This window comes from Camelina sativa, chromosome 6 (genome assembly GCF_030686135.1).
Source record: "Camelina sativa cultivar CO46 ecotype springtype chromosome 6, ASM3068613v1".
NCBI classification, from domain to species: Eukaryota; Viridiplantae; Streptophyta; class Magnoliopsida; order Brassicales; family Brassicaceae; genus Camelina; species Camelina sativa.
The window spans coordinates 6,734,669-6,759,844 of NC_141885.1; the positions used below are offsets into that span (position 1 = coordinate 6,734,669).

Sequence of the window (25,176 nt, forward strand, 5' to 3'; positions counted from 1 at the left end):
GTGTTTGAATCTTCCTTGCATCAAGGCCAATTAAAGAACTTGTTTTGGAGTCTTGCAATGCTGCTCGCTGTTAATGTTTCTAACCTGCCAATCGGTTTATCCCTACTGCTTGCTCTCCCTGATCCCCTAGCATACATATTACCAATAGCTCCATTGATCTAGTGTCAACTTGTACCCAGGTCCATAGCATAAAAATATTAAAAGTGTTTTAATAATGCTTTTGTGATTGGTAACTGTCAAAGCCGTACACACTGTTTAAGGGTTACCAATCAGACACATAATAAAAGAATCGTAGAAGTTATATAAAAAGAAAAAAGAAAAAAAGAACAGTGGTTTACGATAATCCACCGAAGTAGTTTCACGCAGACTGAGCATATTCACCCTCGCCTCTCATCCACTTCCGAATCCATCCGAAATAGCACGCTATAAAGACGGCCACGAAAACGAAGGCAAGAACTATTGCAACTTTGATCCAAGGCATAACATCACTCAAATCGTCCATTACAACACAACGATTTTGTTTGGTAAAATAGCACAATGTATGTTCAACTTCTGTTTATGGTCGTTTGTTTTTCGTGTATAGGTAATTAGGTTTATATATTCATTCGCTCATATGTTAATAAGGTAATACATATGTATATTATATATTCATAATCGTTAAGTCTCATATCTTCTATATATAAGTGAAATTTACATTTATCTACAAAATATAAAGAAGATAGTTAACATTTACATTTTTCTTCTAGAGTTTTTACATTTTTTATACAACTTTACATGTCCGATCGATTGCGAGCCCTTAATTAATCGTGATATTGGTACTTTGGTTACTTCCATGTTTTTTACTTTCTTATGTCACCCACAAGGCCACAAATATCATCGTTATGTACTCAACTTCTTTCTCTCTTCTTGGTTGTCTTAAACGACACATCTTTTGGTAACAAATGAGACTCAACAAAACATAACAATCTATGAATCTCTCTATAATGCAAATTTTTTTTATCTGTCAGAACTCAACTGGAGGAGATTCTACTGAGTAAGATTCGTGAAACAGCTGAAGAGTCAAGTCTAGTACTTTTTGGATTACAATTCTCTAAAACTTTTCTATGCACAATATTCTTTTACTTCTCCAGTTATTTGAGTTCAGTAAGAGGGAATGGCTGCGAAACGATACCCTTCAGCTCCTCTCCATGAATAGTAAGCAATTCTGGTCTCGTAGAAACCTGTAGCGACAATTTTTGAAATGTGTCACGGCCATGGAAAATCACTGGTTTACTCACAGCCACATGGGTAAAGAGAACAAACCTAAGAGACGATGATTTCAACAAACAAAGAACACAATATGTGTCTCTCTAGTTTATCCTAACTCAATCAGTCTCCACATCAAACAACAGATTCCACAAGGCTTTCAAAATCAGCCATCATGCATTAAGCATCAATTAAAGAAGAGAAGATAGTTTCAACAGACAAAGAACACAAGCAGAGACTTGATCCAACTCACTCAGTTTTCACATCAAACAACAGATTACAAAAGGGGTTTCGACTCAAACATCATGCACTCAGAACACACCATGGTGGAACTCTGAAGCATAACTGGCTAAAAAGAGAACATAGTTTCAACAAACAAAGAACCCAATCTGTGTCTCTAGTTGATCCTGAATCAAATCAATCTCCACATCAGATACAACACATTCAACAAGGCTTTCAAATCAAACATCATGCATTAGCAGAGTCTATCCACTTGATCCAACTCACTCAGTTTTCACATCAAAGAACAAACTACACAAGGGGTTTTGACTCGAACATAATGCACTCAGAACTGGTTAAAAAGCAGCAAACAAAGAACAGAATCTTTGTCTCTAGTTGATCCCAACTCACATACTCTCCACATATAAACATCAAATTCCAATCAAACATAATGCATCAAGTATCAAACAACAAGAGTAACTCAATAAGCGAAATATGAATTTGTAAACTCTTCTTACCAGGGAGGAAAGTAAGGATCCCAAGAACAAGAAGAGCATAACCTTGAGAACTATCTCCTTCCATGTGACCAGTGAAGATGAAAAACGACAAAAGAAGAAGCAAACAACCAAGGAAGAGAAGAAACACAGCTAATGCTATAGATTTCCACGGCACTCTATCAAAAGCTTTCGGTGTATAATCGAAACGAGGATCGAAATCTCTCCTTCTACCAACACCATTTCCATAATCTTCATCTCCTGGAAGCTCAGCATACCTTACATTCCTCCTCGACGCCATTTACTAAAAAATCATATCACACAACCACAGATCATCATCATTAACCATTTTAAGAAACTCCAACGAACACACAACAAAATCATTGAAAACTCAATTCCGCACATATGAATCATAAAACACCATACGCTCGCATCTGATTCTAAAAAGCCTAATCAAAACAAAAGCCTAACTAAGATCAATCAAACTGATTCCAAAATTAATCGACGGTAAGATTGATACAACTATGGAGGAGAGATATGGCGTGCCGTGAAACTCACCGGAGTTTTGGTTACTTCGCCGAGAAGATAAAGATTGAACTAAGGATTCAGATCTACTTTGACGAAAGAGTTTGCAGATATGTTCTTCTTCTTCTTCTTCGTCTCTATCGTAACGACGCGTTTTGTGAGTATAGCAACAAAAACATGTTGTTTGTTAATTTACGCATTAAACCCTTATGTTTTTATTAAATTATATTTGTACCCTTTATGAATATTGTGTTTCAATTTGTAAAATTTTTAAGTTATGTTTTATGTTTTTCCTTCAGTCCTTCAAAACACATTGAATGGAAAAGATCTTTCATTTTTCAAGCAAACCAGTGAAGAATTTTTACATTTTTCTATGTATTTTAATTTTATTTTGTTTTGTTTCATCCATTATATGTGATTAGTATTTGTTAGTGGAGATGTGTGTGCTTATTATTTCTTATATCTTGACTTGATAAGTTACCATCATACTCCACTGCATAATCGTCTTCATGCTTTATCATACTTGAAAACTTGATGTATTTGTCTATTTATTCTTTAGCATTTTAATTTTTTGCTTATTTCAAGTTTAGTTTGATATTGTTATCCTAACTTATGATTTGACCTTTGAGTAAACATCAATGTTCTAATTAATTATGCTGAAGCGCCTATTAAAAAATCATCTCTTATAGTTAAAGTCAAAATAAATTGTTTTCTATATAAAAAAAAGTACATTTAAATATACTAAAAACAATCTTTACTATTAATTGAAAGGAAAAGCTCCTTATTTTTATTTTTTTGGTATAATTTTTTTGTCTAAAACTAAACCAAAGCTGAAATGAATTCAAACACAAACCAAACCAAAATGCATTAAACCGAAAATTTTCCTTATGAATGAAGAAACCAAAAACCCCAAACCGAAATAAACCGAAAAATTATTCCTAGATATCTCAGCTATTTATTGTGGAGAGACTCTCATTACTATCATCTGCTATATATAAGCTGTAATTAGGAAAAACTATCATCTTTAGTTCTTTACTAACTTAGTAATCAGTCAATTAATCTTCCTTTTTTATTTTTATTTTGTTGGTGTTATTATTGGTGTCTGTGACCCGGATCCGATATTTTCGGGTAATCTAAAAATTCGCTTTTTATCTTCTTCCTGGGTTCTTCGTCTTCACCCTTTTTGGTTTCTCGGGAAGATTCTTCCCTTTTCTCTCTCTCTCTCTCTCTCTCTCTCTCTCTCTCTCAGAGAACAACAAAAAAAATCAGAAAAACAAAAAAAAGGGAATTGCCCTTTATCATGCTTCCTCGTTTCAGGTACAATTAGATTCATCGATTTTGATCTCTTTATAGGCTAAAGATTCGTTTTTAGATTCTCTACATTGCTGTTGATCATTCATGATCTCGTTCGGATCTGTTCTGATTCATCAGCGGATCGATCTATGATCTTAACAGATTCGTAAAGTTGAAGTCTTTTTCTTTCTTTCTAAGAGATGTAATGCATGCGGTATGTTGTTTTGTTAGTGTTGTCCTGATTGTTATTTGAATAAAGTTTGGTTTTTTTTTTAATTTATTTGATAGTTCTATTTCCTGTCTCTGCAATCTTCAAAATTCAACGCTTTTTTCTTGATTGATGTTGACGTTTTCAACTCATATTTTATTTATGTTTATGAAGCTGAAAGTGATTGAATTTTTACCAATTAGTGTATTGCCATGAACATATCTAAAAGCTTGTGTAGGGGGGCATATACAATGTTTGGTTTGCAGCAATCACTTTGGCTCATATGTGATTTTTCAGTTTAGTATAATTTGATGTGTTATTGTTACATGTTTCTTGTGCCCCACTAAGTCATTTATTTGTCTTGTAACACTTTTTGAGCTGGCTTCATTATTTTATAGTTTTGAAAGATCTTTGTTTTGACTTGGCTGTTGATTTTTCAACACTGGATATACCTGTACTAAAAGAAAAAACAAGATTCATGGCACTGACTTGGTCCCAATGTTAGTAATAAGACAGAAAGAAACAACTAGTCTCTGTATGTTGCAGATTTGTTAAAAGGTATTGGTCTTTTAGTTGAGTTTTCTTCTTTTTCATTCATTTCATATTTCTTTGAACAGGAACTAAATAAAATTATAGAAAAATGGGTGGATGTGTGTCAACCCATTCGAGAGCCATTAGGGCTCGGAGGAAAGGTCGTCGCAGATCTTCAAAACACTTTTCTAAAGTGTCTGATATTGTTCCTCATGCAAATGTAAGAAGGCCCAGTGACGTTGGGAGCCGAGTTTCTTTTGGTGAGTCTTTCTCTCCCGGCTAACTTAATCGTCCACTGGTTGATCAAAATTTAGGCATGATCATATTCTACAGTCGTAGATTTTTACCATGTAGAATATGCTATGTTGCAGCTCTCTCGCAAGATGATGCATGGTTTGACTCTGTCAGTGTTCTTGATTCGGATGAGGATGAGGACTTCAACAGCCTACCTGAAGGTAAATGTCAATCTACATTGTTTTCAGTATACATGGAGGAACAGTTTTGGAAAATGTCACATGGATCTGAATGTTTTTTACCATCTCTCCCTGCAGAAAACGCACCATCAGCACCACCATCTGTGGGTGGTGCAACGGGTAATATCCCAAATGGTCAGGTAGTTCAATTCGAAACTTCGTCGTGCATTGTGGATGGGAAGGGAAAGTACGAAGAATACCATGAGACTTACTTGAAGATAGATGGGAGTAAGGCCGAGAAGTTTGTGAGCAAAGGGATGTACAAGGATCCTAGTGGTCTCTCTGTCCTCACTGGAAACAACAAGAAGAAAAATTTAATGGATCATGCAAGCTTTAAAGGCTTGAAGGAACAGAAACGGAACTCTCAAGAGAAAACCCTGAGAACCAGCCTGAGCCGTTTGATGCCGACAGTTAGTTTTAATGACAAGACTCTAAACTCGCCCACATCTCAGAAACGAAAATCCGCTGTTTATCGGCTTTCATTCAAGAGGAGATCGTGCGATGGTGAGGAAGTTACTGAGCATCGTAAGTTGTTGTATCGTCCGAAAGCGGGATTCACTGTTCCTTCCTCAGCCAAGGAGAAGCAGTCCAGCGGTAGTTGGTGCGAGATTCCGCCTTCAACTTTTAAACTCCGTGGAGAGACCTATTTCAAGTACACCTTTCAACACACTGTTTCATGTATCTTTTACGATAAACTGCTTTGTCTGTAACTATTGAAGAATGATGCTTGCAGAGACAAGAAGAAATCCCCCGCTCCAAATCAGTGTCCGTACACTCCTATTGGTGTTGACTTGTTTGTCTGTCCAAGGAAGATTGATCATATCGCTCAACACATAGAGCTTCCAAACATCAAATCCGAGGCAAAGCTTCCTGCTCTTCTCATTGTCAACATTCAGGTAACAACCACCCAACATCAACATCTTTACTTTGTCGCTAGTTTTTTTCTTGTGTGAACTTCATATGAAGTGTATAGATAGCGTTTGATATATCCATATATGTGTAAATGATCCTGACCTTTGTGACTCACTGGCAGTTACCAACTTATCCTGCTGCAATGTTCCTTGGAGACAGTGATGGAGAAGGCATGAGCATTGTACTCTACTTTAAATTACGAGATAATTACGAAAAAGAAACCTCTCAACAATATCAGGAGAGCATCAAGGTAGCTTTAAAAGCCATACCTTGTACATTTCTCACATCCCGTGATTGATCTGAATGCTTACCAGGTTCTTTTTGTTTTTTGGTTTTTGAAAACAGAAACTTGTCAATGATGAGATGGAGAAGGTAAAAGGGTTTGCTAAAGACAGCAATGTTGCTTTCCGTGAAAGGCTTAAGATAGTTGCTGGACTAGTTAACCCTGAAGATCTAGCTCTAAGCTCGACTGAAAAGAAGCTTGTTCAGGCTTACAATGAAAAACCCGTCCTCTCTCGTCCTCAGCACAACTTCTTTAAGGTTCTAGCAACATCACTAGCTCTTAAACACAGAAAAGAAGTTGTCTTTGGTACCTCATTAACCATTGCTTTGACCACTCCGCAGGGTCCAAAGTACTTTGAGATTGATCTGGATGTTCATCGATTCAGCTACATATCGAGGAAAGGACTTGAAGCATTCAGAGATCGATTGAAAAACGGAACTCTTGATCTCGGGTTAACCATTCAGGTAACTTGCTCAACCAGAATCTTTTGTTCTCGAAGAAGTGTGAGTAGAGAAAAGATTGAAACTTTGATTCTTACAAACTGGAACATGAAAACAGGCTCAAAAGCCAGAGGAGCTGCCGGAACAAGTGTTATGCTGTATGAGGTTGAGCAAGATTGACTTTGTTGACCATGGTCAGATCCCTATGCTTTTAATCCCGGAGGATGGGGAAACTCAAGTGTAAAAACCTCATCATCTATCCTCAACCTTTGGATGAATAAACCAATCTGGAAGACAAAAAGCAAACCAAAAAGTTTCCAACTCGGACATTTATTCATCAAAAATGTTGTATATTTATGTACATCTATCTAAATATATATATTTTTATTAAAACTTATATAACGGTCATAAAATGCAAAACTCATGAAGTCATCTTCTTGAGTTTGCCCTTTGTTGTAACTTTTCACTTTGTTACCTCAACTTATGTTATGTGTTATTTTATGTAATGTGCTGAAATTTCATTTGTGCCCATATTTTCAGTTTGATTTAAAAAATCTTTACAGCAATTATTTTTAAATTGGCCTATATTTTCAGTTAGTTTTTTGATGTACATTGTATGTGGGTCAAACTTGAAAGTAGAAATAAATATAGGGATCAAAATGTAAAAAAAAACTAAAGAAGAGGGCAAACTCAAGAAGATGACTTGTATATAAAAGAGTAAGAACCCTAGAAGAGAAGAAACTAGTAGTGCCTGAGGCCGAGCGCTTCCCTCTTTAGTGAGGGGTGGCGTGGTATACCACGAGAAGGGATTTATTTTGTGGCGCACCCTGTTTTGGGTGCGTAGGCGCATATCAACTCAATCTTAGGGGGCCTTCCTCTTGCTTTGCTGTTTCCTTTAAGCCTTAGGCTGTCAAAGCTAGAGTTGTTTCTGCCCTACATTTTTGTGTTTTTGGATCTTGTAGATTTGTTCACTTCTGTTCATGTTATTATTAGTCTTTCGAAGTTTATGATTAGTTAGATTAAATCATAGATAGTCCAAATTTAATTGGAAACAAGTTCTCAGATTGTTGTCTGGATCTACGATTTGGTCTCTTTTTATTTTATTTTCGAGGATTTGTAGTAATAAACTATTTAAGCTCATAGTTCCGTAGACAATAAGGGATCAGAATAATCGGACAACAAATTCATGTATTTTCGAGTTATGTTTCTGTGTTTTGTTGTTGTTCTTAGTCCGTTGGGGACCTTGTGGTCTTGCAGAGCTGTTGGACTTTCTTACATAAAACAAAAGGAAGATGAAACCCTTGAGTCGAGCATGTTACCATAAAGTTGTAGAGACAAATCAAGTTTGGTTGGAATGTGGATTGTGGACTAGCCAGAATAATTGAAACTTTTGTTGAAGTTGGATTAGTTTAGATGTCTTACCAAAAATCAAATTTGTCAACAAAAGTGAAATGATGTGAGCTGAAAAAAAAGTATATTTGCAAAGTTACATAGATATAGAATAGTACAGTAACATGAATGACATCATACGTCTGACTCTCACATTTTCGTCTCGGAAAAATAAGTTGATGAGACAGCCAAACCCTCATGATCATATGTGCGGACTAGTCTCTGTCTTGAGGTCGGGGATTCAAGCCAGCAGAATTCTAAGTGAAAAGACTTTAACTCAGCAACACTTTTTGCAACGTCACAAGGACATCCCATGTACAAACCTCCTGGTAACAGAGTCATTTGGTATCCTTCCGCAAATGTAACCACGTTTTTAGTCAGTTCACCCTCCCAGTGTACGTTAGTTGTCACTTTTTTAGCATCTGATGTCGACGTGATATCCTGATTGACATTAAAACCTTATAAAGGTCAGAGACATCTCATATAAACAAAAGCCTGATAAAAGGCTATGTTGGAGTGTAGAACAAATATCGTATACCTGGACCACATGACCATTGTCATTCATTTCAAGAACAGCAACAATATCGGCTTCAGATAGTGTTGCTCCATAGACACCACTTCGTTTTGTTACTGAACGACCTTTCCAAGTACCAAGAAATGGGGTAATCCTATCTGCATCCGCCTGCAACAAAAGGAAAATATATATTGATCATGTAAGGACACTGTTGGTGGTTTATGTGCTGGAATCCAAAACAAATCTGTCAACAAATTTACCTGAGAGTTATCGAGGACTGGATGAGTGAGATTATTTAGCCCTCTTTCCTCGAGGAAAACAATAAGCATTTCAAGAACACCTTTCGGATCCATGATGTGAAATGCTCTAGCCCTTCTATCCATCTTTGTAGAATACAAACAGTTCTCACATACTAAAGCAGGACGCCGAGATGGAAGTTTAAGATTTCTGAAAAAATTGTTACAGTCTACATAAGCTTATTATTACAGTCTACACTCATGTTTCACAGAGCACACAAGCATAAAATGTTTCTATAGAAGAACAGAACCAATAGGCATGAGAAACTAACCTTGGTGATTCTTCTCCAGTGTCATCTTCCCCTAGAACGCCTTGCCTTAACGTTGTATCCAACATTCCAGCGGTTTGATACCTCAGTGAAAACGCTCTCTCCTTGGGGAAAAATCCAATCTGCAGACTACTGATGATGGATATCAAGATAGTCCTCAAATACTCAAGATAGAGACAAACCACATACTGAAACTAAGTATCTTGATTGAGAGATCACAGAATTTGCTCACCTGCTGATATTTGTCCACAGTAAACATATTGGTTTCTTTGATTTTGTATTCTACCCATTCAGCTTCCTCCTCGTCCTCTTCCGAAACTGAAGTAGCTGATGTAGGCTGCTTTATATATAATCTAAACAATACAAACACAAGACAAGTTAGGAACTGATTGTGCAGAGCGAAAAACATTGTCTATAGGATACTATAATATACAAGAAAAAAACTTCAGAGTTGCTCCAAATTCACAGAAATAATACCATAGAACATCAACATATATGGATAAACTTTGTGTGAACATACAATTTCTTAGACACCATTTAAAATTCAGAAACTTTCTATAGTACAAACACAATGCAGATTAGCAAAAATATTGCTGAACCCTAATAACCTCAGATAAAAAGTATAGAAGAAAAAACTTCAGAATTGATCCAAATTCATCGAATAACACCATGTAACATCAAACATATATGTATTAACTTTGTGAGGACATATACAATTCCTAAGATATCATTAAAATTTCAGACCCTTTCTTCCATTCTATTGAGTCCAAAGATGATTGAATCCTTAAAATTACAAACCCTTCATATAGATCCATCAAAAGAACTTATTACCATCAAAGAATAAAACTACAAATCAATCAAATTTGCTCCAAATTCAATAAAATAACTACTCAGACCATAAAAAGTTCAGAACTTTATACTAGTATCTATGTTAAAATTCCCCTCCAAATCGATTCCAATGATAATTGAATCCCTAAATTACAGACCTGTCATGTTCCAAAAACACTTAATGTCCATCAAACTCAGATAACTAAGAAACGAAGCAAAAGAGTTTATCATACGATTGGTTAAGGCTAAGGAGCTCATCTTCTCCATAAGAACTAGCTGAAAGACGCGTATCAATTTTATGCAACAAAGTCCCATTCCCATCAAATTGCTGCAAAATCAAAAAAAAAAAAAAAAAAAAGACAAGAGCTTGTAACATATAATCTAACGAAAAAAGTTCAAAACTTTAGAATCAAACGCATTAGGGTGTTTTATGGATTATATACATGAAAGGATCCAGTCCATTTTCCGACATTGAGATCGACAAAACCGCGTAAATTGTCAATGCTCATTGCTCCTTCGTTGGTTCTCTTGTCATCTTCTTGAACCGCCATGGACGTGATGAGTACGGTTCTCGTTCCATAGGCTGAGCGGGGAATTGATTGGGAACGATTGGGTCTGAGGGATTTGGTTAGTGGAGCAAACGGAACTGAGCAAGTGAAGGAAGCTGTAGCCATTGGAGGACCTCTCTCTCTGACTCTGAGTGACTGATTCGGTTTTGTGAATTTATCTTATCAACAAAATGACACTACAATTACAATAGTAGAGTTGGTTATATCACCGAACCGAACCGAATTTAAACCGAGGACCTCTGAGTCAGTGATTCAGTTTTGTGAATTTGTTAGTCTTGGCAACAAATGACATCATCAGTAGTAGAACTGGTAATAATTAATTTCCTTCATTTATTTAAAAGCAATAATTTAATCCAACCTAATAATAAAATAGATGATATTGTTGCAACCCAATACTGTATACGGTATACCCAACCCAATTTCAAATGTCACCAAACCTAATTACGCGTTTAAAACTCAAACCAAAACTACAATTTTAATCGCCTTCATCTCTTATCAAGAAACGTTTCCACTTTCCACAGTTACACTCCATGCCGTTTGTCGTCACCTTCCTAGTATCATCACCAAAATACAGCGTGTAGTTCTGTCACGTCAAACAGAGACCACATGAAACTTTCTTAACCACAAAGTAAAAAAGCTAATCCCTTTTCGTAAATCGTAAGAGGCGTGATGTGGGTTTGCTAGCCGTTATAGAATTAAACCAAATACACTTCAACATCCAATTATCATTCAACACGCAGCCATTAACACACAAAAATAGTAATCACCTTACACAAGTATGAACTATTATTAGCTCAATATATTGATTCCGTATATACAGAGACGGACATCGTTTAAGTAAACATTTTCAATAGTGTAATAAACTAATAATGTTGAGAGATTTGTGAAGTTAAAAAAACCAAAAAACATTTCAAAAACCTTTTTCTACATTACTACCAATGGCCAAAGCCATATTGTATTTTCTATTTTGTTTTTGGTCTCAGTCCAGTCTTCTGAGCAAGTACTCAATTTGAACCTCTTTCGTCAAGGGCATGATCCAATCTCCATACAAGTCCCCGACCAAGATCGGACTGATTTTGTAAACGTGAGATTCGTTACCCTCTTCTTCTTCTTTCTCCTCCATCCCCACTTTCACTTCTTGCCCGTATGTTCGTGTTTTCATCTCAACTCTCTTCTTTATCGAATCTTCCACAGTCGGGAATGTTAGCATATCCATCAGCGCATCCCTATCCTGCAATGCGTTGTAACTTTAAGGTAAGTAATGTATATATAATATAGACGACAACAATAAATTTATAAACTTCTGGTTATGTCATATGTGTGAATGTGAAAACTATAGAAAAGTGGACAAAATACTTGTGCTTTGATGGCGGACTCATATGCTTCCGGTGAGGCTTGGAATTTGGCCTCTGCAACAAATTTACCGTAATGGATCCTCTTTGAAAGACACTGCAATGGACATCAAAAACAACATAGGATTAATCAACTTATAAAAGAGGTAGAATACTTTAAGAAGATCAAACCTAATGTCTGGTACCAATCGAAAGAAAAACACGAACCTGAAGGCAGATTGCATCGCAGACGGCTGTTGATCCGAAATTACCATCATTGCCTTTCTTCACTAGTCTTGGAACAAGGTCTCTGAAGTACATGTTCCATATCTTCTTGTTTATGTTGATCGAATCAGCAGCAAAATGCAAAACCTACTTGACATGAAAGAGAAACAAAGCCTTAGCACTAAGTACCAAAGTTGAAAACACAGATCAAACAAGACACAGAAGTACTATAAGACTCTTTTATTTTTCATGTGATCAAAGTGAATTGAGAGTACCTTCGGGTACTGCAGAGGAGGCAACATAGGCTCTGGTAGATCATCAGGGAAGAAAGGATGTTCATCAGGACTCTTGAACCTACCAACCTAAATCAAGATTCAAAAACAAAATCAAGTTTCAATCTTGAGGGTATGTAAGAATCCATATATGAGGTTCCATAATGTGTTCTTCTTACCTTAGCATGAAGCTTCTCAGTGCCTTTGACCATGTACTCAACCAAAGAACCATCGAAACCATGCATGTCAAAAGCAGTAGGATCATAAGTATCTGCATTGTAACAGTACTTGGCTCTCTCCAAAAGCCCAAATATAATGCTGTCCTCTTGACGGATCAAAGAGTTCCTAATACCTTCAAGAGTCAAACTCTCACTTTCATCCACTCGTTCCTTCCCTATCAACGATCTATAACAACAACAACAACAGCATCAAAAACCAAACTTTACTTCAAATTCACACAAACAGAACAAAAAGGTTTCTAATTTAAGCAAAATCACAATGGTAATCTAAAAGTTGAGAATTTGAGAATTGAGGATGAAAAATAACAAAATCACAAAGGGTTATCTCAATTTCTCAATAGGAATCTAAAAATTGAAACCTTATTTGGTTTTGTATACATATACATACCCAGCAAGTGTCATAACGGCTTGAACAGAGCTGGTTCCAGAGCGTGGCTTTGATGACTGAGGAAGAGAGCAACGAACAGAGAAGGAAGATTTAGATGATGGAAGAGGACGAAGAGTGGAAATGGGTGTTGAGGTTGATAATTCACGTCGATGGTCGAGGAACCCACCAGTCGCAGAGGAGCAACAAGACGATCTCATCATCAACAATGACGCCTCCATTGATGTGAATTACAGAGCAGACGGAGAAAACAGAGAATTAGAGGAAGAGAGAGCGAGTCATTTGCAGAGAGAGAGGGGAAGAGATGGTTTAAGGTAGTGTTTGGGGGTAGGTGCAGTGGGTGAGGAGACAGAGTTGGTGAGAGAGAGATAGAAGAGGTAGGGTTGTGTCTGCGTGCACGTCTTTCGCCCACGAAAGTGTTCTGTTCTGTTTTACCTTTTTTTTATGTGTTTCTCATTAATTTCTATCAATAATATTTGATGAAAAATACCTTAAAAATAGCACAGTTTTATTATTGTATAAAAGGTAATAATATATTTTTGTATTAATTGTCAACTCATTCAAAATATTATTCTATTTTAGTTCTTTTACAATATTTTCAACTAGGTAATTAGACTGTTGATGTGATGTTGCGGAGAAAATTATCATATATAAAGTTTGTTATATAAATTTATATTTAAGTAATTATATATGATAATGATACTATAATCTGTTTTGTGTCAATTACTTAATAACAAATTACACATCAAAATTTTTTTATAAACATATAAACAAAAATTTACAATAAAGTGACACAATAATGTTTGTTGTGACTTGTGACTTGTGATATAATTTAAAAGTATAGTAATATTATTAACTATGGATGAATGGCAAAAAAAAAAAACCAAACAAACTACACCTAAGGATTGAAAATGGGGAAAATTCCCTAAAAAACATCAACTATTTTTTATTTGTAAAAAACTATGCGAACATTTAACATTTCTAACAATAGATAACAATTAAATTTTCTGTCTTTTATAATACACAAAGTATAAAGTATTCATAAGATCACAAATAAATAAAAAAAATCAATTTTACACTTTAGAAAAAACATTGGAGGTTATTGATTTGGGATTTGAATAGAATTTTAAAGACTTTAAATGTTATGTGGAATATGTTGTTAATAGATTTAAATTTTGTTAAACTCTTTTAAAGTTTATTGTTATTAGTTTGTGATTTATAAAAAGTCATTTAAAATCTAATATAAATTTGGGTTATTTGATCCGGATTTTTATAAAGTTAATATAAGTTTTGTATTATTCAATTAAAAAAAAATATAATTTAGGATTGTTAATGAATTCAATTATTATGTTATTGGTTCATGATTTTATACACTTTCTTCACAAAATAAAGTTATGGAAAATATCACAAATATATAGAGATTGTTTGGAGCACTTTACAAGATTTTAGAAAACTAATCAACAAAACTATAACATACTCTCTAGCAATCTTTAAAAACTTTTCAATAATTCACTTTTGATGATTTTTTTGGAGTATTCAAATTTTTTTATAAATTAGAATCCAAAAATACCCCCTAATTATATTTTTAAAAATTAATAAATATAAAAAGAAAGAAAAACTCAATTTATGGTTTTTTCTCTTTATGTTGTGTAACACCATTAAAGCTCAATACGAGATTATTTATTCTCATACTATTTAGGATAGAAAATGTGACAACAAATTCATTAGATAATGCTCTAGGTTCCAACTATTGTTGTTGGATCTCACTTTGAAGATTTGAATTGGGAAAATTGTAGAATTGTAATTTTGTTCAGTTATTACGATCATTAGGTTAGTAAACTTGATTTCTTAGACGTTAATGGTATGATCAGGAAAATATAGGTTGAACAACAGATTTTTAATTAAGAGATTACAAATTTTTATATATTTTACTCAATTTGTAATTAAAAATACTAGGTAATAACCCGCACTACATGCGGGATAAATAGACTCAAATAAAATTATTACAAGTAAAATTATTATTTGGAATTTAAGGCGTTATAATAATAATTTTACACATAATTTTTTTTATTTTATTCAAATTTACATTTAATTATTTTGTGTAAAAATATATTTCACCCATGAAATGTGGAATATAATGTTAATTATTATGATAATTTTGATAATGTTATTTATTTTTAAGATTATTGTAATAATTAATTTTTAATATATACTCATTTTGTTTCATAAAGAGTGTCATTTTAGAATTTTATTTTTGTTTCACAAAAAGTGTCATTTTACATTTTACTATTTTATATTTTCAATGCATCTTTTTCATTAGATTTTCTAGTTTTACCTTTAATCTCTGACCAAATTAACCCATTAAACATTTATTAAATAAGGGCATATATGTATATTTTTATATTTTTCTAATTTATTTGAAATGGGTCAAAATGACACTTATTGTGAAACAGAGGGAGCACTTGAATAGTCATCAAATTTTTAAAAATTGGAGAATAAGTTTTATATTTCAAAAAGTTAAATAGATGAATAAGTTTTTAATAGTTTATGAAATGTAATTTACTTTAAATCATTAAATATGTTATGAAAATGATAATTAAATTATTAACTTTATATATTTTTTTAAATAGTTGATATTTTTTTTTAATAGTTGATGAAGTCTTACATTTTTAAAAACTAATAGAAAGAAACATTACCTTATATATTCTAATGACACATTTATGTAAATAATAATGAAATAAAGATTTCCTTATATATTTTATTGGCACATTTAATAAATCAAAAGATTTATTTTTGTAAATATATTTATCTTGAAATGTTTAATGGTAATTAAATCTTCAAATCGTTTTGGCGACGACACATCAACATTTTCAACAAAATGCTTCTCTATTAATATATAGGGGATGAGAAAAAAACAATTTTGTTGACAAAAACAAAAAAATATGATTAAAAATAATTTATAAAAAGAGCAAATAAGAATAAATTGAACATTTGATCTTCAAAATCACTACAATCAATTTCGTGATGGATAATTCCAACTTGTGTTAGAAGTTATCTTAGTAAGAAGTTGGTTAAGGAGATAAGAGATAAGGACTCACAAACAAGATCAAAATAATGAGGAGCTTATTTAGATAAGGTTTTGTGTTGTAATCCTATTAGAGTTAAGAGTTGTCTAATTCAATATAAATAGAGAGGTCTATGAAGAGGTGTTTCATATGACTTGAGAGAGATTTAGTTTTTGAAAAATTTTCTAAATCAATAAGAAATGTGTTCTTACTTTCAAGCTTTTAAACTTAGATTTGGTATCAAAGCAAGGTTGTGTCTCTAATCAAGAACAGGTGGAGAAAACTCTTTGAAACCAAGCATGGGGGACGAACAGAATCCACCGTCGCGAACAAAAGACCTTGGAGCACCATCAATCCAATGTCCGTTGCTAACATCAACAAACTACACAGTTTGGTCGATGAGGATGAAGATCATACTTCGAGTCAGCGAAGTTTGGAATACAATCAAACCTGGATCCACTAATGAAAAGAAGAATGATAATGTGACAGCTCTTTTGTTTCAATCTGTTCCTGAGTCACTTATCTTGCAAGTAGGAGAGCAAGATTCAACCAAAACTCTTTGGAATGCTATCTGATCACGTCACCAAGTAGCGGAACATGTAAAAGAAGCAAGACTTCAGACCTTGTTAGCAGAACTAGAGTGTTTGAAGATGAATTATTCGGATTCGGTGGATGATTTTGCAGGCAAGATTTCAGGCCTTGCACCGCAGTCAGCTTCTTTGGGAGAGACCATTGAAGAATCAAAACTGGTGAAGAAGTTTCTTACTGGACTTCCTAGAACCAAATTCATTCATATAGTAGCCTCTTTGGAGCAAGTTCTCGACTTAAATACAACGACGTTTGCAGACATAGTAGGGAGGTTAAGGCTTATGAAGAACATATTGGAGAAGTAAATCAAGGCGAAGATCAAGGTAAATTAATGTTTACCAATACTCCCTCTAACAATCGTGGAGGCTATGGTGGTTTCCAAGGAGGATCTAGAGGTAGATGCAGCTATGGTAGAGGAAGCTACGGTAGAAGGTGGTTTCGGTAGAGGTAGGGGTCGACGGAGATTCAATGGCCAAAACCAAGGAGGAGAAACCACATAAGATAACCAAAAACAACTTAAGGGGAAGCTTATTTAGATAAGGCTTTGTGTTGTAATCCTATTAGAATTATGAGTTGTCTAATTCAATATAAATAGAAAGGTCTATGAAGAGATTTTTCATATGACTTGACAGAGATTTAGTTTTTGAACTTAGATTTCCAACATGACAATTCGAATGAAATTAAGCTTTGTCCCTAAACGAGTGTTAAGTGTTTAGCCTGATGGAAAGATAAAACACCACATAGATAAGATGCTTTCAAACCATTGTGTAATTTCGAGGATCATACACCAAACCCTAGGGTCTGAATGGTAACTGCGGTTAGGGCGGACAAATCCGTCTGTGGACCAGACCGCCCTGTTTTTAAGTATGGACAACAAACCGCAACGGTCCAGAAAAGCGGTGCGCAGTTGATCCGCTGCGGTTTTGTTTCTGTTTTCTGTAAACCGCATCACTGCGGACTACACATGATAAATGGTAAATACTAAATAAAAAACGGTCTGATCCGCAGATAGATTTGTCCTCAGCCGGTGCAACCATTCACACTCCTAGTGTTATATGCATTGCAGCCCATTCCCCAAATACAAAAATGTCTCTTTTTCTATTTGTAATTCGTTGAACGTATGTACATGCCGCGGATAATATCCAGAAATTATATCACACTTTTCTTTTTTTTTAAAGTTTCTCAAACTCTCTCTGTTTCTTCTTCTTCATAATGCGAATCCTAATCCCCATCTTTAAAGCTTATTAATCCACACCATCTCCACTGGATCCGACATCGACTATGACGTCATCGCTACCTGTCCGAGCTCCGTCATGGGTTTCATCCCGGAGAATCTTCGAAGAGAGACTCCAAGAGCTTCCCAAGTGCGCTAACTTAAGCCAAGTGAAGCAGCTTCACGCCCAGATCATTCGGCGGAACCTTCACCAAGATCTTCACATAGCACCGAAGCTAATCTCAGCTCTTTCTCTCTGCCGTCAAACCGGTTTAGCTCTTAGGGTTTTCAATCAGGTTTCAGAACCGAACGTTCACCTTTGCAATTCTCTGATTAGAGCTCACGCGTTGAACTCGCAGCCGTACCAAGCTTTCTTCGTTTTCTCTGAGATGCAAAGATTTGGTCTTTTCGCTGATAATTTCACTTACCCTTTTCTTCTCAAAGCTTGTTCGGGTCAATCATGGTTACCTGTGGTGAAGATGATGCATAATCATATCGAAAAATTGGGGCTTTCGTCTGATATCTATGTACCCAATGCTCTCATTGATTGTTATTCTAGATGCGGTGGTTTGGGTGTTAGAGAGGCGATGAAGTTGTTTGAGAAGATGGGTGAGAGAGATACTGTGTCTTGGAACTCGATGCTTGGTGGGTTAGTGAAAGCAGGGGAACTGAGAGATGCTCGCCAGTTGTTCGATGAAATGCCTCAAAGGGATTTGATTAGTTGGAATACTATGTTGGATGGGTATGCTAGATGTAGAGAGATGAGTCAAGCCTTTGAATTGTTTGAGAAGATGCCTGAGAGGAATACTGTGTCTTGGTCGACGATGGTTATGGGTTATAGTAAAGCTGGAGATATGGAAATGGCTAAAATTATGTTTTATAAGATGCCATTGCCGGCTAAAAATGTGGTCACTTGGACGATAATTATTGCTGGATATGCGGAGAAGGGGCTTGTGAAGGAGGCTGATAAATTAGTCGACCAAATGGTGGCTTCAGGATTGAGATTTGATGCCGCAGCTGCTATTAGTATCTTGGCTGCTTGTGCTGAGTCTGGTTTGCTCAGTTTAGGAATGAGGGTTCATTCTCTAATCAAAAGGTCTAACCTCAATTCTAATGCTTCTGTGTTAAATGCGCTACTTGATATGTATGCAAAATGTGGTAGCCTAGAAAATGCGTTTGATGTGTTTAACAACATGCCCAAGAAGGACCTTGTCTCTTGGAACACTATGCTTCATGGTTTTGGTGTTCATGGCCACGGTAAGGAAGCAATTGAGCTTTTTTCGAGAATGAGAAGGGAAGGGATTCGGCCTGATAAAGTCACATTTATTGCTGTTTTGTGTTCCTGCAATCACGCTGGTCTCATTGATGAAGGCGTAGATTACTTCTACTCGATGGAGAAAGTGTATGATCTTGTTCCACAAGTTGAACACTACGGTTGTCTTGTTGACCTATTAGGTCGAGGGGGCCGGTTAAAGGAAGCTGTTAAAGTTGTCCAAACAATGCCTATGAAACCCAATGTTGTTATTTGGGGTGCTCTTCTTGGAGCGTGCAGGATGCATAACAATGTGGATCTGGCTAAGGAAATCCTGGATCCTCTGGTTAAGTTAGACCCTTCGGATCCGGGAAACTATACGCTGCTGTCAAATATTTATGCAGCAGCAGAGGATTGGGCAGGGGTTGCTGACATAAGATCAAAGATGAAGAGCATGGGAGTAGAGAAACCATCTGGAGCTAGTTCGGTTGAATTGGAGGATGGGATACACGAGTTTACAGTGTTTGACAAGTCACACCCAAAATCTGATCAAATATATCAGATGCTTGGTACTCTAAATGGACCTCCAGATACCGGTGAGCTGGTTGCTGTGGGATAAATTGCTTAGTTTATTATGTTCACAATGCAAGGATTTCGTCAAAGCCACATTGTCAAGATCTTTAGGTAATATATCGATATAGGCTGTGTACACCAGCATTCAACAGTGTGGCCTAGGCCATAAATTTGTAGTTCATTTTCCATAGGAACACAGATGGTTTTATCCTTGTAATTCACAAAATTTGAGGAGTTCGGGTATTGTATATATACAACATAATTTAATCATCTTGTTTGCAATACTAACTTCAGAGATGGAGTTTCTGGGTCTTAATTTTACAACAGGGTCTGTGATCAATCTTAAAGATGACAGTAACAAGAGAAGATCATGCAGGACAAAAAGACTATCAAACTGCCACATAACCTCACTGTGAGTAATATTGTGACTTTGTAGAAAATATTAAACAAAACATGGGTCGGTGATCCTTAGAACTTGAATTGTAAAAGACTAAAAAAACTTCACTGATGATATATTGTTGGTGATGTACTACCATTGGACGTCAGTATGATGACGTATTGTTTGGTGATGTTACCTTTGTACTAACCAACTAGTTGGTAGAATAGATGTTTAAGTCAAGTTAGAACAAAGGCGTGGAGTTTATATTATTACAAAATCAATGTGTTAATGATTTTGAGTTGATCTTAAATTTCCTTATTGAAGTGATTTCTATTGAAATAGTAATACAATAATGAGGAAAAGAGGACCACCGATAGTGCCTCCTTTGATTTGTTCCATCCGCAATAGATGACTTTGATCATACCCAAAATAAAAGTCTACGAACTCATTGGATTATTGTAATTCACTTCTATTTAAGACCCTTTGATGAATGATTCAAATTTTACTGATTAAAAGAGATAGAGGGTGAGAGATTGTGGGGAGGGAGTTTATCTAGTTGGTGGATCTAGTAATTGCATGTTTTTTTTTCCATAGGAGTGGGTAAGTAACTGCAGAGGCAAACCTTGAGTGGCCACTAGGCATACACATCACCAGAAAAAGGTGATAAAAGATTTGTCTCTTATCCAAAATCCAAAGGCATATTGAAATGTCTATCTTTAAATACATCAACACCTTATAGGGTTAAGGTATATCCATTGCCCATTCCTCTGACTAGGACCCTTAGAACTTAACTCATTCAGCCTGTGGTTCACAATTGTCTACTCTCTTTTATTTAGATGTTACTTTTATGTTCTGCTTTCACTTCACACGAACTAAAGTGAATTGAGTCAGAGAAAAAGAGAAAGATAGAGGGGAGTGAGAGAGAGAGATAGAATAACATGGAGGCTTGTTTTCTTACCTCAAGATCACTCTCTGGTAACAAAGAGCTTGTCCCGTTCATCAAATCCAGAATCTTTTCTTGCCCCAAGAAAAATTCCGGCCAGTTTCTCACCAGGAAGGTTGCCTCTCCGATCTCTGTAAATTGTAAGTAAGATCTCTTTCATGATCATTTTCATCTATGAGAATGGCCTGAGTATCAAAATTACATGTCCTTGTTTAGAATTTTGCCTGTCTGATAGCTGATGAGAGCATTTTGGTTGAGTAGGTTCCCTCTCGGATTCATGGAAGCCACTGGACGATGATGCTGATCTCTTCAAGGATTGTGTCAATAACTCTACAGCAGATGCTGACTGGAGAGAATTCAGGGCAAGGCTTGTTGCTGGGGAAGAAGCTGCAACATCCGAGAAGGACCCTTCCTCGTGGTCTAACCCGGACATGGTGGTGGACTATCCGTCATCATCGTCTTCACTGATCACAATAGGAACCAAATGGGCACATAAGATCCATGAGCCAGAGACAGGCTGCCTTCTAATCGCCACAGAGAAGCTAGATGGTGTCCACATCTTCGAAAATACAGTGATCCTCCTCCTCTCTGTTGGACCATCAGGTCCTATTGGAGTCATCCTCAACCGTCCATCGCTTATGTCGATTAAGGAGACGAAGTCAACGGTTCTAGACATGGCAGGAACGTTTTCAGATAAGAGACTCTTCTTTGGTGGACCTTTGGAAGAAGGGTTGTTCTTGGTGAGTCCGAGGAGTGGTGGAGACAACGAAGTTGGTAAGAGCGGAGTGTTCAGACAAGTGATGAAAGGATTGTACTACGGGACAAGAGAGAGTGTAGGATTGGCTGCAGAAATGGTGAAGAGAAATTTAGTTGGAAGAAGTGAGCTTAGATTCTTTGATGGGTACTGTGGTTGGGAAAAAGAGCAGTTGAAAGCAGAGATCTTGGGAGGGTACTGGACAGTCGCTGCTTGTAGCTCCAGTGTTGTTGAGCTTGGTTCAGCTGTCAAAAGTCATGGTCTTCGGGATGAGGTTCTTGGGCTTATTGGGCCTCAAACAGGCTCTGTTATCTAAACTTTGTTCTTTGTAATGCCTTTCCACTAATGTTATATGGTATGACTATTGTGTATGTTTATCTATGTATCTATTAAAAAATCCATAACTAATTTAAATATATTTGTTTGTTTCTTGTTTAATGCTATAGGCCCTATACTATACTACACATACTATTGGATAAATTTCTAAAAACAAAAAAAACTTGAAATAATATTATCTAGTTTAAATTGCTTAAATAATAATTAATCTTGCTTATGTCTCATTTACAAACACACCTTACTCTAAAATATATATATATTGAGATACTAGACTAGTAAACTTCTTTTTATCATAATAAATGCCAACCCCTTCATTCCTTTTAGTAACCATCTATACTAACATTTATTAAGTACATTTTATGTTCTAAACTTTGTATAAGATTTGCATAATTAATCCTTTGGCATTTGAATAAATATTAAAACTTGAATGGAATATTTGTAATAAAATCTAATCAATTATGTTAACCACAATATCTTACATTCCTTAATTACGATTTTTTATGGAAATCTATACTAATAAAAAGTAGGAGTTATAAGCTCCTAAATGCGTCCACATAGGATTTTAAACCTCCAATTATGATTTAACACTTCACTAATTAACATTTTTTAAAAATCTCCAGAATTTTCAATATTAAGAATTATTTTAAACAACCAATCAGGATTTGACATGTCATTCACTAACATTTTTTAAAATTTCCAGAATTTTTTAGACAAAGGAAAATTTTTAATTAATGGAAATAAAAAAACTATGCATAATATCCCACATAGGCTAGAAAATTTTTAGACAACGGTTCAAAACCAGTATAAATAAGATTAATATACTTCAAACAACGAATGAGCAGGTGTCCAAGTTTAAAAGTATATTCGGTTTGATCTGGTTTTTTATTTGATCAAACTAAAACTTTAAAAAGTTTCAAAAAAATAAATTATAATATTTAAAAACCTTTTAAAAGCTAAGAACTCTAAAATTATAATATTTAAAAAATTAAAAATATTTAATATTATAAATATTGAAACTTTTAAAAGTCCTAAGCTTTTAAAAAGTTTTTAAATATTATAATTTTAAAATTTTAAAATTTTAAAATATTGAAACTTTTTAAAAGTTTAAATATTATAAATATTGAAACTTTTAAAAGTTCTTAGCTTTTAAAAAGTTTTTAAATATTATAAATATTGAAACATTTTAAAAGTTTATAGCTTTTAAAAAGTTTTTAAATATTATAATATTTAAATTTTTAAAATTTAAAAATTATAATATTTAAAAACTTTTTAAAAAGTTCAAAATTTATATTTCGAAACCTTTTAAAAGTTTAAAATATTATAAATAATTATATAAAACATAAATTATCTTATTTATCTACGTTCGTGCTTTTTATTTCTTATAAGCTATAAAACATATTTTTGTGTATGATTTTATAGATAAGATGATATTTTTCATTAACTTTTTATTTTTTATCTTATTTTTTCTTTTTATGAGAAAAGAAATGATTTTGTTCTTGGAGTTTGATGGATTAACAAGTTGTGTGGTAGTCTAAAAAAGGTTTTTTAGTGGAAGAAAGTGAAGAAGTTGACGAGGATGAAGAAGAAAAAGAATATAGCCAAGAACCAGACGGTAAAAGTAATGATGACGATTACCACAAAATTTGACAATAGAAATGACAAGAAATAATATGAAGAATAAGAAAACATTGAATAAAAAACACGAAAACATAGGTGGTAGCGATCAATTAAATATAAAAACGAGTTAAATTCACGATGATAAAATTGTTTTGTTTTTCTGGTGGTCAAAGAAATGGTTTAGGATATGTGAGGTCATTAGTTTAATTCGCCTCGCCTGGATGTCGAGTTAAATTCATGATTTTTTTTTTATCAGATTTGATTTTATAACACAACTGATTTTTATATTTCAAAAAATTGTGTATCTGAAATTGAACTTTTTCCTCAATACTAATTTAATTTTTTTATAAGATAATATTTTACTACCGTTATCAATCATATATAGTTTTCATCAAAATATATCAAATATACCCACGCGTAGCGTGGGTTCAAAACCTAGTATCTATAAAAATCACAATTCAATAACATAACTTTTTATTGACAATACACTAAAATATATAAAACAATGCATCATCTATAATACAAATCAAAGAAACTTAATCAATTATATTATAAAATCATAAAACTTATATATCTATATATACAAAAATTATGATGTGGGTTACTACTGGTTAAATCCTAGTAATATGAAAAAGAAAGGAACATTTCAGCAATACATAAAACTAAATAACATTGAGTTACATTGCCATTGATTTGGCAAAAAGAAATCCAATTTATCATTTTCTAACGAGGTACATGCAACTTCAATATCACTCCACTTATCAACTTTAGAAGATGGGTTATTGGTGTTTGAAAAGATCTCATAAGTCAAAATTCAACATACGCATGTTAACGAAGATCGTGTTTTATAATCAGCTGGCGAGAATACATCAATTATAGTGCAAAGGCATTTCAACCAAACGGCATAACAAACACTATCCTTTTTTTTTTCTGTTTTTTTAACTCAAACAAACACTATCTTTTCTTTTTGTGTTTTGTGAACAGTGTTACACTATATTTGATGTAACACTATTCACAAACACACTAAAAAATATTATTTTATTTGTGTTTTATTTGAAAATATGTCTAATTTATTGTTTATCCATTAAAAGCCAAATATAGCATCAATATTTTCAAAACTATCTTATTAAACTATTAACTAAATTTGATGTAATAGAAAATAAATAATTTAGAGTTTTTTTAAAAAAGATATACCAAATTAATTAAGATTAACAATTCATATTAAAATTTAATAAAATAGTGGAAACATGATATTATAAAATTAAAACTAAACAAACATAATATATTTATTGTTTATTAAAAATATTAATCCAAAATTTAATAATATAATAATCAAAAGTTTTGCTTTTAGTGTGAGACTTGGTGTTGTGGTTGGAGATGAAAAAAAATTTGAGACACCAAAACACTAAATTTGGTGTTTTGGTGTTTTATGGTTGGAGTTTCTCTTAGGCTTCTTAACTAAAAGATTGGAGTTATTGCTTCAAATACAGATTGGTGAATTAATCTTACAAAGATC

General features: G+C 34.2%; 6 protein-coding genes across 8 annotated transcripts; 3 read left to right on the forward strand and 3 right to left on the reverse strand.

Annotated features, from left to right (window-relative positions):
• Window positions 1–674: 674 nt before the first annotated feature.
• LOC104790554 (uncharacterized) lies at window positions 675–2,684 on the reverse strand. Its single transcript, XM_010516331.2, has 3 exons — window positions 2,517–2,684; window positions 1,983–2,262; window positions 675–1,220 (listed from the first exon to the last, which is right to left on the reverse strand). The coding sequence occupies exons 2-3, from the start codon at window positions 2,257–2,259 to the stop codon at window positions 1,141–1,143; spliced, it is 357 nt and encodes a 118-aa protein (XP_010514633.1). The 5' UTR covers window positions 2,260–2,262; window positions 2,517–2,684; the 3' UTR covers window positions 675–1,140.
• Window positions 2,685–3,466: 782 nt separating this feature from the next.
• LOC104790555 (uncharacterized) lies at window positions 3,467–7,154 on the forward strand. Its single transcript, XM_010516332.3, has 9 exons — window positions 3,467–3,800; window positions 4,602–4,775; window positions 4,887–4,970; window positions 5,067–5,640; window positions 5,722–5,884; window positions 6,022–6,150; window positions 6,246–6,440; window positions 6,525–6,647; window positions 6,742–7,154. The coding sequence occupies exons 2-9, from the start codon at window positions 4,625–4,627 to the stop codon at window positions 6,865–6,867; spliced, it is 1,545 nt and encodes a 514-aa protein (XP_010514634.2). The 5' UTR covers window positions 3,467–3,800; window positions 4,602–4,624; the 3' UTR covers window positions 6,868–7,154.
• Window positions 7,155–8,056: 902 nt separating this feature from the next.
• LOC104790556 (uncharacterized) lies at window positions 8,057–10,787 on the reverse strand. 3 transcript variants are annotated; one of them, XM_010516334.3, is made up of 7 exons: window positions 10,363–10,787; window positions 10,153–10,247; window positions 9,324–9,444; window positions 9,095–9,213; window positions 8,787–8,973; window positions 8,551–8,694; window positions 8,057–8,453 (listed from the first exon to the last, which is right to left on the reverse strand). In XM_010516334.3, the coding sequence occupies exons 1-7, from the start codon at window positions 10,591–10,593 to the stop codon at window positions 8,163–8,165; spliced, it is 1,188 nt and encodes a 395-aa protein (XP_010514636.1). In that variant the 5' UTR covers window positions 10,594–10,787; the 3' UTR covers window positions 8,057–8,162. The 3 variants fall into 3 exon arrangements, with proteins under 3 accessions (XP_010514636.1, XP_087312443.1, XP_087312444.1); XM_087456317.1 differs by having other exon boundaries at window positions 9,095–9,220; window positions 10,363–10,663; XM_087456318.1 differs by having other exon boundaries at window positions 9,095–9,223; window positions 10,363–10,660.
• Window positions 10,788–11,256: 469 nt separating this feature from the next.
• Window positions 11,257–13,418, reverse strand: LOC104790557 (chorismate mutase 1, chloroplastic). The gene is made up of 6 exons (XM_010516335.3): window positions 12,944–13,418; window positions 12,496–12,721; window positions 12,320–12,406; window positions 12,048–12,191; window positions 11,845–11,937; window positions 11,257–11,719 (listed from the first exon to the last, which is right to left on the reverse strand). Exons 1-6 carry the CDS (start codon window positions 13,159–13,161, stop codon window positions 11,468–11,470), a joined length of 1,020 nt encoding a protein of 339 aa, XP_010514637.1. The 5' UTR covers window positions 13,162–13,418; the 3' UTR covers window positions 11,257–11,467.
• Window positions 13,419–17,679: 4,261 nt separating this feature from the next.
• On the forward strand, window positions 17,680–19,913 carry LOC104790558 (pentatricopeptide repeat-containing protein At3g29230). The gene has a single exon (XM_010516336.3). It carries the CDS (start codon window positions 17,875–17,877, stop codon window positions 19,675–19,677), a length of 1,803 nt encoding a protein of 600 aa, XP_010514638.2. The 5' UTR covers window positions 17,680–17,874; the 3' UTR covers window positions 19,678–19,913.
• Window positions 19,914–20,514: 601 nt separating this feature from the next.
• Window positions 20,515–22,145, forward strand: LOC104790559 (uncharacterized). Its single transcript, XM_010516337.3, has 2 exons — window positions 20,515–21,093; window positions 21,215–22,145. The coding sequence occupies exons 1-2, from the start codon at window positions 20,949–20,951 to the stop codon at window positions 22,021–22,023; spliced, it is 954 nt and encodes a 317-aa protein (XP_010514639.1). The 5' UTR covers window positions 20,515–20,948; the 3' UTR covers window positions 22,024–22,145.
• The last annotated feature ends 3,031 nt before the right edge of the window (window positions 22,146–25,176 follow it).